General features: G+C 44.9%; 1 protein-coding gene across 2 annotated transcripts in view; it reads right to left on the minus strand.

Annotated features, from left to right (window-relative positions):
• Nucleotides 1–4,315: 4,315 nt before the first annotated feature.
• DCLRE1B (DNA cross-link repair 1B) overlaps nucleotides 4,316–15,818 on the minus strand; it is a 35,565-nt gene continuing 24,062 nt past the window's right edge. For both annotated transcript variants that reach the window (XM_044283474.1, XM_044283475.1), the window contains 2 exons: nucleotides 11,392–11,571; nucleotides 4,316–6,927 (listed from right to left, as the gene is read on the minus strand). In XM_044283474.1, the coding sequence (XP_044139409.1) occupies nucleotides 5,861–6,927; nucleotides 11,392–11,571 (1,247 nt within the window). In that variant the 3' untranslated portion in view covers nucleotides 4,316–5,860. The remainder of the gene's footprint in view (nucleotides 6,928–11,391; nucleotides 11,572–15,818) is intronic.

Consider the following 15,818-nt stretch of genomic DNA (forward strand, 5'->3'; position numbering starts at 1 on the left):
CTTAGGACTTCCCCCTATGATGTCAAGCCAACTAGTGTAGGTCTGAGGGAGAAGGATTTGGAAAAGGAATTCTCCCCTTCCGATACCGACAAGTTTTCATCATTCCTCAAACTTTCTAGATGCATTCGCACCCAAGAAAGGAGATTTTTGTATAACTTACCAGTAAAAGCTCTTTTCGCTTTTCATTTGGGGACACCGGAACCGTGGGTATAGCCATGTCCTCTAGGAGGCGTTGACACTAGTAAAAGCGGTTAGCTTCTCCCCTGGCAGCTATACCCCCTCCAGCCTGGAGAGAGCTTCAGTTTGTGTACAAGCAGTAGGAGAAGCCAACCCAAAAAAAAAAAACAAAAAACAAAAAAAAAAAAACATGGGACAAAAAACCCATGACAAAAACCCAACGGGGTTCTAACCAGAACAGCCACAACTGTAGTTGAACAACAATACTAGGTGGGTGCTGTGTCCCCCAATGAAGAGCAAGAAAGAGATTTTACTGGTAAGTTATACAAAAATCTCCTTTTCTCGCCCATATTCATTGGGGGACACAGGAACCGTAGGACGTCCAAAAGCAGTCCACAGGGAGGGAAAAACCACAGCCCCATGGAAACAAGCGTCCCTGCAGGCATCTAGGAAACTGCCGCCTGCAAGACCATGCGGCCCAAAGCAACACTCCGCCGATGCATAAGTATGCACCTGGTAAAATTTTGTGAATGTATGTAAAGGAGGACCAAGTAGCGCTTTAGAATGGCGGTTTCAATGGCCACGCCGTCAAACGAAGAGACCTTAAATGCTGATGGAAGACCGGTCCCTGCGAAAGCAGGTCGTCTCTGAGCGGCATTGACCAAGGAACGTCTCCCAGAAGAACGAGGTCGGCATATCATGCACGACGGGGCCAATCTGGGGCTATCCACAGGATCGTCGGAAAGCCCTCCATCCTGATTTTCCGTAGAACCCTGGGCAGGAGGGGGAAGGGGGGAAAACACACAGAGGAGGGAGAACCCCTGCCAAGAGGAGATCAGGACGTCTACGCCGCAAGCTTCCGGATCTCTTGCATGGGAAAGTAAGATGGGAAGCTTCCGATCAAGGCCATCAAGTCCACGTCAGGGCAACCCCAACGGAGACAGATCGCCTCAAATACTTCCGGGTGAAGGGACCACTCACCCGGATCTATCGTGGTCCTGCTGAGGAAGTCAGCAGTCCAGTTCTCCACACCTGGGATGTAGATTGCTGAAATTGCCGGTACATGGGCCTCCACCCATTGTAAGATCTCGGCAGACTCCTGCATCACTGCGAGGCTGCATGTTCCCCCCTAGTGGTTGATGTACACCACAGCCGTGGCGGTGTCTGACTGGACTGTGACTGGGCAACCCTTCAGGAGGTGGATCCAGTGCCGGAGGGACAGAAGAATCGCCCTGAGTTCCAGGACATTGATCGGGAGCTAGGACTCCGACCGAGACCATGTGCCTTGGACTGTCTGGGAGGGAACACCCCTCCCCAACCCAGTAGACTGGCGTCGGTGGTAACAACCGTCCAGGAGACCAGAAGGAAGGACCTTCCTAGAACCGGAATAGTCAGCCACCAACAAAGGGATGACCGTACCTGAGGGGAGAGACAAATGAGATGGTCCAGGCTCTCTGAAGATTTGTCCCAGGAGGACAGGATCGCTCTCTGGAACGTGCGAGAGTGGAACTGGGCAAAGGGAATCGCCTCGAAACAGGGGACCATCTTCCCTAATGTCCTCATGCAGAGTCGAATGTATGGAAGTCTGCAGTCGAGAAGAATCCTCACGGAATGGTGCAAGGCCAGTCGCTTGTCCGGGGGAAGGCAAATCCGTGCCGCATCTGTGTCCAAAAGCATACCCAGGAAGACCAATTGTCTGGACGGCGTCAGATAACTTCTGCAGGTTGACCAACCACCCGAAACGAGCCAGGGCTTCCAGCATGATCTGAATGTTGTTTGATGCCGGAGCAAAGGAGGAGGCCTTGATGAGAATGTCGTCCAGGTAAGGCATAAGGAAGATGCCTCTGGAACGGAGCAGGGCGAAAAGAGGGGCCAGAATCTTTGTGAAGACCCGAGACGCAGTTGCCAGATCCAGGAGGAACTGAATGGCCTGGGAGAAGGCAGCTGCACGCTCGGGGTCCCGTGGAAGACGGGATTGAAAGAACCTGTCTGGGGGAAGAGACAGGAACTCGATCAGGTATCCCGAGGACACAATCTTGAGCGCCCAAGCGTCGGACACGTGGGCCCGCCAGATGTCCTGGAAGAGGAGGAGGCTACAGCTACAGGTGGGTCCACCTTAGGAGGGGATGTCCACGTGAAAACGCAGTCCGAAGGATATAGGACGTTCAGTTTTTTTGGGGCGGAAAAACGCATGTCTGGGTGATCCCAAGCCTGGGAAACCACTACCGAAAAATCTTTATGGCGAGGAAATACCTTTGAGGCCTGTTTCAGACGGAAGAAGGACACCCCCTGCTGGTCAATGTGTGTGTGGGGGGGGGGGGGGGGAATCATCCTGCATCCGGAAAGTGGCAGCAATGAGGCTATCCACAGTGGAGGCCAACTTAGAAGGCTGCTCCGCATCCAAATCCAAATACTCAACCTCACTGTCAGACTCCTCGTCTCCAGGAGAAGAAAAACCTGAATGAGTCCGTACACGTGGTGGAGAGGGAGATGAGTCAGAGGAAGAAACATGGTGTATTCTGGGACGCTTTTGTGAATGCCGTGCGCTGACGGAATCACCAGGGGGAAGTGACCTAGTGGAGGGGGTGTTGCCCAAGCCAGAAGCTCTGGAGGGCGCATCTGAGGGAGGCGCAGCCTGCGCCGTTGGCGGATTCTCAACCAAGCGACCCACTATAGATGGGGTGGATTGGGAGATTTGAGCAAGGTTTTCCACCGCCTGAGATAGCGTTTTGGCCCAGTCGGGTAACTCAGATGCCAGAGGGGGATCAGCGGTATGGGCTGAAGGGGGGGGGGGGGGGCAGCCTGCCTGAGCGTCTGACAAGCAGTGCAGACAGAATCCTGTTGCCCGCAAGGGAATTTAACCTGACATATAGAGCAGGCATAGTGAACAGCATAGTGAAAAAACGAAGATATCTGAGGCTGGAGGGATACAGTGACCTGAGGAGATGAGCAACAGCTCTTACCAGGACCAGGCCGACAGAGAAAGTCCGGAGAGAACTGGTTGAACGCAGAGGCGGGAAGAATAGGCCCTGCCCCCTCAGGTCCTGCATCCCTCCAGAGAGCCACTGCGATGCGCGCGCGTCCATTAACCCCTGCATTGCTGGAATCACCCCCCATTGTGACCCCCTGCTTGCTAGCAGGCATCTACTTATCTGTCCAGCCGCCATCTTCACCCTTCCTCTGGTCCAGCAGGGTCACCCCTTCAGCTACTGGCACTGGTAGAGGCAGGAAGCTGGAGGAGGGACTTGGACAGGTGACCCCTTGGCTGGTGGGATGCAGGGAGCGAGGCTGCCCTGGTCCACCTTGTCTTCTTGTGGGGGGAGGAGGCAGCGTAGTGAACCAACGCTGGCGTGCTCCCCCCGGGAGGTGAGGCGACTACTGTTTCCCACCTAAAAGAAGAGAAAATAAACTAAAATAAAGGAGCTTCCCTGCAAAGCATGGAGGTCTTGCCTCCTATTGACACTAGAAAAAACTGAAGCTCTCTCTCCAGGCTGGAGGGGGTATAGCTGCCAGGGGAGGGGCTAACAGCTTTTACTAGTGTCAACGCCTCCTAGAGGACATAGCTATAATCACATTTCCTGTGTCCCCCAATGAATATGGGTGAGAAAAACAGTTATAAAGTCCTGATGCGATGGTACCGTACTCCCGACAAGACCTTGTTTGGTTCCAACACATCAGATACCTGTTGGCGATAAAGAGGCACATTCTTTCATGTATGGTGGTCATGCCGGACAGAAATTTTTCAGCTGAGCAATCAAATAAATATGCCAAACTTTGTTCACCTGAAATTGCCCTACTGGCTTTTGTTATTAGAGGGGTGAATGCTCATAAAGCACCACTTTTTTTTTTTTCTTAACCGCACTTGCTGCCGCTAGGCTATTAGCCCCGACACTGCTGGAGATTGAGTTGAATCCCTGGATCCTCCTATCGGTTTCTTATTTAATTTGCCTATACCTCCCCATGACTATCAGTTTTCTTGTTTATCTGTAAATGTTCAGTCCGAGTTATTTACTATAACTGTATCCCTGACCTCATTGTCTGTAACCGACCAATGCCATATGTCTATGTAAGCGATCTGTCAATGAGTCTTCTGTTTTCTGACATGTGATATACCCTTGTTAGAAAAAAAAAGCTGGAACAAGAATAAATTTTTTATTTAATATAGTATTTTAATAATTATTGATAAAAGTGACAACACAGAAGAATCACAACTAAAATAATTCCCTTGGAAAATTGTTGTATAAAAAATAAAATAAAAAATACACATAAAAAAGGGAATCTGTCCAGCGACCTCCCTATCAAACGGTTTGCATAGACATATAGCTGTGGGTCACCTGATTAAAAGGCTGTTTTCCTTTTGTCAATCCAAGGCTCCGTTCCAGAGTTATCCTTTTTCTGAACAGGCTAATTAGGCCTTTGGTGCACCAAAGGCATCGCCACCCCGCACTGCTTTGTCACTGCACTGTCCATTCAAGCAGTCAGGGAGGTGCTGGTCACAAATGAGAGGAGCTGGGGTGCAACAGTGACACCTTCATTGCACCAAAGGCCTAATTTGCATATTAATAAAAAAAGATAACTCAAGAATGGAGCCTCAGATCATGAAAAGAGAAAACAGAGCTTTTATCAGGTGAACCACAGCTATGTGTCTATGCAATCCGTTGGGTAGGGGGATCTTTGGAGACAGATTCCCTTTAAACAGTAGAGTGCTTTTTTCAGAAGCATGCAGAATAGTCCCCAGCTCTGATGGAGTATGTTCACACAGGATGGGTCTACTTAGATTCTCCACAGCACAAACTTCTGCAGAATATGTGCTGTAATTCCAGATTTTGTTGCTGAATTCAAAGATTTCACTCTCTTTATTGCAAAGAGTGAGATCTGCCTCATAAACTGACATGCTGCAGATTTACAATCTACTCCATTCACATTGCAAATTTTTTCAGAAGCGCGTGGATTAGATTTGCTAAAATCTCAGCCATTTTGCTGGTACTGGAGGTGGCAGCACCTGCATTAGGCTCCGTTATGCTCAGTTAGGTCTCAGTTATCTGCAGAATCTGTCCTTTCAGTTGTCCTGCTCCTCAATGGAGCCGGAGAACGGAAAGGAGAAACTGTGATGTGAAAGGAGCCTTACTGTAGTTACAACTCAACCCACTGTTACATAAAAACAGATTTTACATTCACAGACCAACACAGATACAAAATATTCAACAATATAAAAATGTGCAAAAATCTTCTCCAAACTGTTAAAAAGACAATTCATCTGTTTAGACTATGACCGGTGATCTGAAGTTTAAAAGGGTATGGGCATAAGGTTATAGTTTCAGGAGGACCTGAGAGCAATTTTGGAAATCAACGTGGCTTACATGTCACAATTCCCACTGGTCCACTGATCATTTTCGATCGATCTCCCCGTTCCGTTCTGGCAGCCAACACTATTATTTGGTACAGTGGCGAGACCGACTCCCGATCCTCTACTCTGAATGCCTCCGAACACCATTGTTCTGTCCAAGCCTTCGCAGTTGTTGAGAGGAGCAGTTAGGTAGCTGGGCGATACAATGTGAAAGGTGGGCAATCTGTTAATAAGCGCTCGTGCATACGACCATGATCCAGGTGTCAGCCGCATTTCGTGGGCCAACCACGACTCCCCTGACCCGAATGGACTTCATCACATTAATTTATGATAGAGTTACTTCGTATCTGGTCCTGGGGCTATTGCAGTGTACTTGCATGAGGATGCTCTGCTGCTTCTCAAATATCTTTCTACTTGGTGATAAAAGTTTCTTGAATCAAGTGGTTTCCGCCTCTTACAGGGCAAAATTGAAAGACGGTCATTCTTTGTGTAAGAAAATGCTTGATATGTTTGGTCTGTAGAGGCATTCACATTAAGATGAATAATTTGACTTATCTCTTCACATAAAATAGATGAGTCTTTAGGGGATAAGATTGCTGAAGGCATCTCAAACTCATTCTGAGAGATTTCACAGATTGTAGAATTTGGAGATGTAAATGCCTTGTCCTCTGTGGGAGCCACAAGAACAGTTGACTCCGTCAGTGGTACTGGTGCTCTCCTACATTGTGGACTCACGTTACAATGGTCAGCATTGCTTTCCTCTTTTAAGTTAATCTTCTGCTTTACTGAGTGCAATGTCTCCAAGTTGTCACTGGACCCATTAAGGTCGGCAATACATTGTAAATTTTCAATGGGCTCAAACTCAACTCCTCGAGGAATTTGTGTCCTAGAAACTTTGAGCTTTAGCGTGCCATCTTGACTGGATACATTCTGACTTCTCATTAGTGATTTAACAGAATCTGGTATTTTTATGCGATGGTTTGCTTTCTCGGAACTCAAGTATCGATTGAATTGGGACATGAAATGAGATATGCATTGTTTTTTTTTAACGACTGGGATAATGGAAGAGGGTCTTAATCGAGAAACAAATTCGATAAGTTCGTCGTACGAAGAGTGGTCAGAATACGGAACCACGTGGATATCTTTGTGCCTGACCTTTATTTTCCGGCTGGTTGGAAGAATGGCTATGGTTGGATGATAAGAATTCCATTTCTCCATGTTACAGTAATTCACTTCAGACTGCTCCACTACACGAATCCTGCCATCCACGTTAGATGCTGAAAAAACATCTTCAGTTTCTAGAAGAGTGAGCAGTTCCAGTCTTTGGGGACTTACCACAATCCAAGACTGAAATGTTTTTGCCAAGTCCACCAACAGAGATTCTTTTCCTATACTGTACAGGCCTGCAATATTAAAAAAGCGCTAGGTAAGCTACAACAAAAGTTATAAATAATTAAAAATACATTTATTTGCTTCAATATTTTATGAAAAATCGCTCTTCGCTAGAAGGCAGAATGGAGAAGAGCCATGCTGCATATATAGCACTTCCTTACTAGGTGGACCTCCACAAGGGCCACCATACCCTTCATGTGGGTTGTTGTATAAACTGCTCTTTTCTTCCTCCATGTGAATTTCCTTAGGGATAAAAAATGATCATTACATACCGGTAATGTTGTTTTCCGGAGTCCATGACAGCACCAGGAGAGAGGGAGCCACCTCCCAGGACAGGAAACCCATAGGTATAAATCTTCAGACGCCCCTCCTCCTCCTCAGTGGTTTTTATAGACAAGACAAGAGACATCTTCAGTACATCCGGACCCGGACCAGCTCCATCTCATGGTTGCGGTCATTATCCGAGTTTAGTATTATATATATTTTTTTTTTTTTTTTTTTTTTTACTAGACACCCAGTGATGCAGGATCAAACACCAAAAAGAACAGAATGGAAAAGTAAGGTGGAAAGGAAACAGGGGGGGGGTTCTGGTGGAATTAAAGTGGTGCTGTCATGGACTCCGGAAAACAACATTACCAGTATGTAATGATCATTTATCCCTTCGTCCTATGACAACACCAGGAGATATCCCAGAGAGTGAAAAATTAGGGGGGGCCCACAACCTGAAGGACTTTGCGTGCAAAGGAAAGCATAGTCAACTGAACCAGGGATTCCCAACCTGGTACTTCCCCAGCATTAAGCTGCTTATCTTTTGCGATAAGACGAGTACAGGTACATTCAGCTTAGAATAACCGTTGACGCTAGGACAGGAAACCACTGAGGAGGAGGGCCATCTGAAGATTTATACCTGTGGATTTCCTGTCCTGGGAGGTGGATCCTCCTTTCCTGGTGCTGTCTTAGGACGAAGGGAATACAAAGCATTAATAGCATTTAGAGACAGCAGCTACCATGGGCCATACAATGGACAGGAGACAACCTCATTGATTTCCCTAGGAGAGTTTTCTAGGCATGCTTTGTGACCTGTGCAAGGGTCAAGAGGGAGTAGATAAGTTGTGACCATCACTAATTGTAAATGGTGGATCCTTTGTTTTAGATAGATAGGGTTACAATGACAGATATTGCCTATCTAACTCTGATAATGAGAGGACTGCTGAAAAGGGATAAGTGAAGAAGAAGTGGCACCTATTTACAGGATTAGTGGGCACTTTGAAAACTGCAGGATTGTCGGAGTTGTTTTTAAAGGGGTTCTCCAGGATTTACATATTATTGACCTATCCTCAGAACAGGTCATTAATATATGACTGCCAGGGTCTGACACCCAGCGATCAGCTGTTTGAAGAAGCCGAAGTGCTGCTGTGAGCGCCACAGTGTCGTACATTGTATAGCGGCTGTGCTTGGTATTTTACCATGTGACCAATGAACGTGGTGTTACATGGCCTAGGAAGAGGAATACGTGTTCACAGAACGCATCCGTCTCTGCGTACAGCTGATCTCATATTGATAACCTTTCAAGAGGATAAGTTGTCAACATGTAAATCCTGGAGAACCCCTTTAACCCCTTTAGGACACAGCCTTATTTCACCTTAAGGACCAGGCCATTTTTTTCAAATCTGACCAGTGTCACTTTAAGTGGTGATAACTTTAAAACGCTTTGACTTATCCAGGCCATTCTGAGATTGTTTCTTCGTCACATATTGTACTTTATGACACTGGTAAAATGAAGTAAAAAAAAATAGATTTTTATTTATAAAAAAAAATACCAAAAATGTTTAAAAAATTTCACATTTCCAAGTTTAAAATTTCTCTACTTCTATAATACATAGTAATACCTCCAAAAAAAGTTATTACTTTACATTCCCCATATGTCTACTTTATGTTTGGATCATTTTGGGAATGATATTTTATTTTTTGAGGATGTTACAAGGCTTAGAAGTTTAGAAGCAAATCTTCAAAATTTTCAAAAACCCAATTTTTAGGGACCAGTTCAGGTCTGAAGTCACTTTTCAAGGCTTACATAATAGAAACCACCTAAAAATTACCCTATTCTAGAAACTACACCCCTCAAGGTATTCAAAACTGATTTTACAAACGTTGTTAACCCTTTAGGTGTTCCACAAGAATTAATGGAAAATAGAGATACAATTTCAAGATTTTACTTTTTTGGAATATTTTCCATTTTAATAATTTTTTTCCAGTTACAAAGCAAGGGTTAACAGCCAAACAAAACTCAATATTTATGGCCCTGATTCTGTAGTTTACAGAAACACCCCATATGTGGTCGTAAACTACTGTACGGGCACACGGCAGGGCGCAGAAGGAAAGGAATGCCATATGGTTTTTGGAAGGCAGATTTTGCTGGACTGTTTTTTTTGACACCATATCCCATTTGAAGCCCCCCTGATGCACCCCTAGAGTAGAAACTCCAAAAAAGTGACCCCATTTTAGAAACCATGGGATAGGGTGGAAGTTTTGTTGGTACTAGTTTAGGGTACATATGATTTTTGGTTGCCCTACATTACACTTTTTGGCTACTTTCACACTAGCGTTCGTCGGTCCGCTCGTGAGCTCCGTTTGAAGGAGCTCACGAGCGGACCCGAACGCAGCCGTCCAGCCCTGATGCAGTCTGAATGGAGCGGATCCGCTCAGACTGCATCAGTCTGGCGGCGTTCAGCCTCCGCTCCGCTCGCCTCCGCACGGACAGCTGAACGCCTGGCCATGCGGAGGCGTGCGGATCCGTCCAGACTTACAATGTAAGTCAATGGGGACGGATCCGTTTGAAGATGCCACAATATGGCTCAATCTTCAGGCGGATCCGTCCCCCATTGACTTTACATTGAAAGTCTGGACGGATCCGTACGAGGCTATTTTCACACTTAGCTGTTATATGCTAAAAATAATGCAGACGGATCCGTTCTGAACGGAGCCTCCGTCTGCATTATTATGATCGGATCCGTTCAGAACGGATCCGATCGAACGCTAGTGTGAAAGTAGCCTTTGTGAGGCAAGGTAACAAAAATTAGCTGTTTTGGCACAGTTTTTTTTGTTGTTATTTACAACATTCATCCGACAGGTTAGATTATGTGGTATTTTTATAGACCAGGTTGTCACGGACACAGCGATACCTTATATGTATACTTTTGTTTATTTATGTAAGTTTTACACAATGATTTATTTTTTGAAACAAAAAAAAATAAAAAATCATGTTTTAGTGTTTCCATAGTCTGAGAGCCATAATTTTTTTCAGTTTTTGAGCGATTACCTTAGGTAGGGTATGATTTTTGTGGGATGAGATGATTCATGTGATATTTTTATTGAGCCGGTCGATACAGATGCGGCGATACCCAATATGTATACTTTTTTTTATTTATGTAAGTTTTACACAATAACAGCTTTTTTAAAACAAAAAAAAAATAATAATGATGTTTTAGTGTCTCCATATTCTGAGCCATAGATTTTTTTTAATTTTTTGGACGATTGTCTCAGGTAGGGGCTCATTTTTTGTGGGATGAGGTGACTGTTAGTACTATTTAGGTGGGCAAGCGCCTTTTTCATCGCTTGCTGTTGTACTTTTTGTGACAAAAAAAAAATTGTTTATTTAGCACAGTTTTTATTTTTTACGGTGTTCATCTGAGGGGTTAGGTCATGTGATATGTTTATAGAGCCGGTTGATACAGACGCGGCGATACCTAATATGTATACTCTCCCTCCCCCCTCCTATTTTTTACCAATTTTTTTTTTACTTTATTTGGGGAAAATTACGTTTTTGTTTATTTTTACTTGGAACTTTATTTTTTCGCTTTATTTTTTGTTCAACTTTTGGGGGTCTAATCCCTTTACAATGCATTCCAATACTTCTGGAATGATTCCGATGATTTGAGCAGGCACTGGGTTCTGATGACTGCCCGCCGGTGATCGAAACTATACATGAGGTACCGGTACGTCATGTGTCCTGAAGAGGTTAAATATGGTTAGGGACATGGAAAATTAATAAAAACTTGGGCCCTGATTAATCTAGATGTCCGTGTCATAAATTGCATGCCTCCACCAGCAGTCCATGCGCCAGAATGAAATCTACAGCAGCTTGGAGGTGCCGTAGATGTCACTCACTATTTATGCCACCTTCTGCTCTAAATAATGATGAATGTGCCAGTGTAAAAAATGGCGAGGGCGGTATAAAAATGACAGTGGCAACTAAAAAAAGGTCTGGGGTTTTGCAACTTTTCTGTTCAAAATAAAAGGTGGAATCTGATTGGTTGCTATGGGCAACTAAACCAGTTCTACTTTACACCAGTTTGATAAATGACCCCCTTAGAATCTAACTTAAAATCCCAAATCTTGAGCTAACAAAGTTTGACAATAATATACCATCCAGATAAATTACCCACAGGCGTAAGCAGCGAGGCTGAACAACTTACCAATCACTATGTTATGGTACGGGTGCTTTTCTATTAACTCCTCGATTTGCTCAGTTGCTTCTTGTCGAGAGGGTAAGCTCTGTTCAGGATCACAATTTGTGTTGTCCAAATACAGAACATCAACCTTTAGGTTTCTCAGTGGAGGACATGAGAGCATACAGGGGTCATATCGAAAATCACCTACAGTGAAAGAGAAGACGGTCACCTGAAGAACAAGCCAGCTGCTAAGCAATGTGCTACAAACCTCCAACTATTTGTAAAGAGATTTATATCAAGTTTTCCACATGTAGATGTTAAAGGGGCTGTGTCACTTCAGCAAGTAGCATTTATTATGTAGAGGAACTAAATACAAGCCCCTTACTAATGTATTGCGATTGTCCATATTGCTTCCTTTGCTGGCTGGATGCATTTTTCCATCACATTATACACTGCTCGTTTCCATGGTTACGGCCACCCTGCAATTCAGCATCAGTGGCCGTGCTCGCACACTATAGGAAAAAGCACTGGCCTATGTGCGCTCCTACAATCCAGATACCAGAGAGGCTGACACCATTTCCTATAGTGTGCGAGCACGACCCCCACTGCTGGATTGCAGGGTGGTTGTAACCATGGAAACGAGCGGTGTATAATGTGATGGAAAAATGAATTAAGCCAGCAAAGGCAATATGGAGAATCACAATACATTAGTATACATGATAAATGCTATTTGCTGAAGCGAGACAACTCTTTAAAATGACCCTCCAGGCGCTGCCTTACTAGGGGGCTCATGCACACAAATGTTGTTTTCCGGTCTGCAAAACATGGAAACCAGCCGCGTGCAGTCCGCCTTTTCCAGAACAGCCGGCCCCTAATAGAACAGTCCTATCCTTGTGTTATACGGACAGTAATAGGACATGATTTTTTATTTTTTTTTGCAGAGCGGCCATGGAATGCACACTCATTGGCCGCAAAAAAAATAAAAAGGAACAAACAGACAAAAAATACGTTTGTGTGCATGAGCCCTAAGGTTCATTTATTAGTTTCCTGTGACTTTTTTCCCTGATCACATAGAAGTCTGTACTCTACAAGGGAACGGCGACACGTGGTGTAAGCGATGCAGAGTAGGAGCAAATCTCATCCTTGCGCACATAAGCTAACAATGATAGACTTGTGTTTATACACAGCAACCAATCAGAAGAGGCAGAGCTACAGGAAGATGGAGGACGAAGCAGGAGCTGAACCAGTGATGGGAGAGGGGGTCTCAGACCAGTTCGGACTCCCTGTAGAAATCGTAGCTAAACTGTAGTCACTGATCACAACCTCCCTCCAATGGACACGAGCTAATAAGCTGCCCAAAACCAAGCACTGGTGCAAATAAATAGCAGGTAATCATTATTTATAGATATCGACTTGTATGTGACTTTCGAGCCGATGAGTGGACAATACCATATCCTGTCGATATGCCATAAATATCAAAAGGAATACTCCTGTAAAGGCGCATTAAAGAGTTATAGCATTGCAAAAATAGTCACAAATCCCCAATAACAACTGTGGTGGGAGTATGCACCCTTAATAGGTCATTTATCGTAGTGGTGTAAAGTAAAACTGGCTTAGTTGCCCATAGCAACCAGATTCCTCCTTTCATTTTCCAAAGGAGATGTCCAAAATGAAAGATGGAATGTGATTGGATGCTATGGGCAATTAAGCCAGTTCTACTTGACACCAGCTTGATAAATAACCTCCTTAGTTTCTATACGGCAAGTCATTTAACTAGGTAATAAAGAAAATCACTGGGACCCCAACCACCTGGTCTGCCACTAGGGTTGTTTCAGGTTTAGAATTTTCGATATCGAGGTCGATACCAGGCAAAAGTATCGATTGGGTACCAGGATTTGCCTTTTTTCGATACTAGGCTTGCTTTTGCGCAGTCTAGTATCAGAGAACAATGAGGGCACTGCTCTCAGCATGCTCCATGTTCTCCTCAGCAGCACAGGGGAGAAGGAAGCATTCTCTCCCTCCCCCCTGTGCCGCTGCCACCAATGAGGAGAGAGGGGCGGGCGCATTGCGCCACCAATTAAAGTAAATGTTAATTATATTATCATTGGTGGCGCAGTTCGCCCTCCCCACCAGTATTAAAATCATTGGTGGCGCAATTCACCCTCCCCACCAGTATTAAAATCATTGGTGGCGCAGTTCGCCCTCCCCACCAGTATTAAAATCATTGGTGGCGCAGTTCGCCCTCCCCACCAGTATTAAAATCATTGGTGGCAGTGGCCACAGGGTCCCCTCCCCATTGGTGGCAGTTCCGATCAGCGCCCCAGCAGTGTAATCCTGGGACTCCGATCGGTTACCATGGCAGCCAGGATGCTACTGAAGCCATGGTAATCTCCCTGCTGCTGTGTGTACTATGCACAGGGCAGCAGGGAGAGTGCAAGATCCTATTCACCCTAATATAGCTCTATCAGGGTGAATAGGACAAGGTATTAAACGATCCCAGGTTCTAGCCCCTAAGGGGGAAATAGTTATTAAATAAAAAGTAAAAAAAAAATAAAAAATCATCTAAATATTAAGTCTAAATCACCCCCTTTCCCAATTTTAGAAGAAATCGTTTTTATTGGCATTTTCTGTAACTTGGCAAGATGAGCCAAAATTTGCATTACTCCAAAGTATAACAATACGTGCCTACGCAGTAGGCTTGCTCATAATACAATAGTATACAAGTACAAATTGCATATCTGGTGAGGTCTGTAACACATAGACCATAACATTGAGGGGTAAGGGGGGGAGGAAAAGAAGGGAGGAAAGAAGGGGTTTGGGATGAGCCCTAACGTAGTCTACCCAGGTTCGAGAGACCTGTATCCACTAGGCGTACCTCACTGTCTTCCCTCTCAGTGCAGGAACGTCTTGGTTATTCAGGGGGAATAGTTGGAGTTATGGAACCATAGATCCCAAGTGAGAATCCTGGATTTAAGGGAGATAACCGTGGGAGGCAGTAAACTCTCATATCTACATGACTTGTTAATCTCCTGTATAACCTCTGCTATAGTCGGTGAAATGGATTGCTTCCAATAACGTGTAACAATCAGTTTAGCGCTAAGTAGGACGTGACCAACCAAGTTCCTACCATCCAAGGGGATGGTGTGTATGCCCAAGAACAAGAGAGCCAACTCAGGGCTAGGATCCACTGCCTGAGCTAGTACCCTAGAGATCAGGTCAAAAACACTGCGCCAGTAAGGGGTAATTACGGGGCATGCCCAAAGGATATGGAGTAGAGAACCTCTAGCACCGCATCCTCTCCAGCAATTGGGGGAGGACGAAGGATAGATTGTGTGTAGCCTCTGTGGGGTGAAATACCAGTGTAATAGGGTTTTCAACCCCGCTTCGTAGTGGGTAACGCATTTGAAATTAGAAACCAGAAATCCAATAGCTTGTGCCCAATCTTCACCAGGAAATGACTTCCCCAGTTCAGCTTCCCATTTTTGGATAGGCAAGGTTTTGGCAAAAGTGGCTTTGTCCCCTAGAACATCATATATATAGCGCGTGGTATGTTTTTTAAAAAGGAGCGGGAACTGGAATAATCTCAGGATGTCGGAATTTATTGAGGGTGGATTCTGCGTAATCTGCGCAATAAAGTGTCTAATTCTAAGGAAATTATAGAATTCAGTATGCGGCAATGCGAATAAACGGTGGATAGAAGCAAAGGGGAGAAGACATCCGTCTGACAAAATTTGCGATACAGAAGTAATCCCTTTTTCTCGCCAATTTGTCAAATTAATGTCAGGAATGGTTAATTCCAGTGTTCTCATAGTGGCGTGAGTTAAGAGGGTAGATGTCGTGTCTTTCTGAACAGTATGAATCGTGGACCATAGGTTACAAACATGCTGTACCGTGAGCAGATTCCTGCGCGACTGGGACGGGTTCCACAGTTGATGAATTAAGTAATCTTTCAAGGAAGCGTGCTTTATAGTGGATGATTCAATCTGAATCCAGGCCTTTGTATCATCAGGGATCCACCATTCCCGGCCAAAGGAAAGCGCTATCGCTCGAAAGTAGTCCCTAATATCAGGGAGGCCTAATCCGCCAGCGTGTTTTTTCTTAGAAAGTAATGCCCTCGCTACTCTGGGTTTGGTTGGACCCCATACGTATTTACCCAAGTTTAACTGTGCTTTCTTAAAAAATGTCATAGGGATCGGGATTGGGAGAGCTCTAAATATGTAAATAAACTTAGGAAGGGTCATCATTTGAAATGATGCCACTCTACCCACCCAGGACAATGCTTTCATAGAGAAGCTGTTGAGATCGCCCATCATGGTATCTAGGAGAGGAAGGTAGTTCCTACTGTACAGTAGAGAGCAAGGAGAGGTAATCTTTACTCCCAAATACGGGAGCTCTGACGTTTGCCAGTCCAAATCATGAGAGGATCTCAAGGAGGCCACCTCCGCTAGCGG

Source organism: Bufo gargarizans, chromosome 3 (assembly GCF_014858855.1).
Source record: "Bufo gargarizans isolate SCDJY-AF-19 chromosome 3, ASM1485885v1, whole genome shotgun sequence".
Lineage (NCBI taxonomy): Eukaryota > Metazoa > Chordata > Amphibia > Anura > Bufonidae > Bufo > Bufo gargarizans.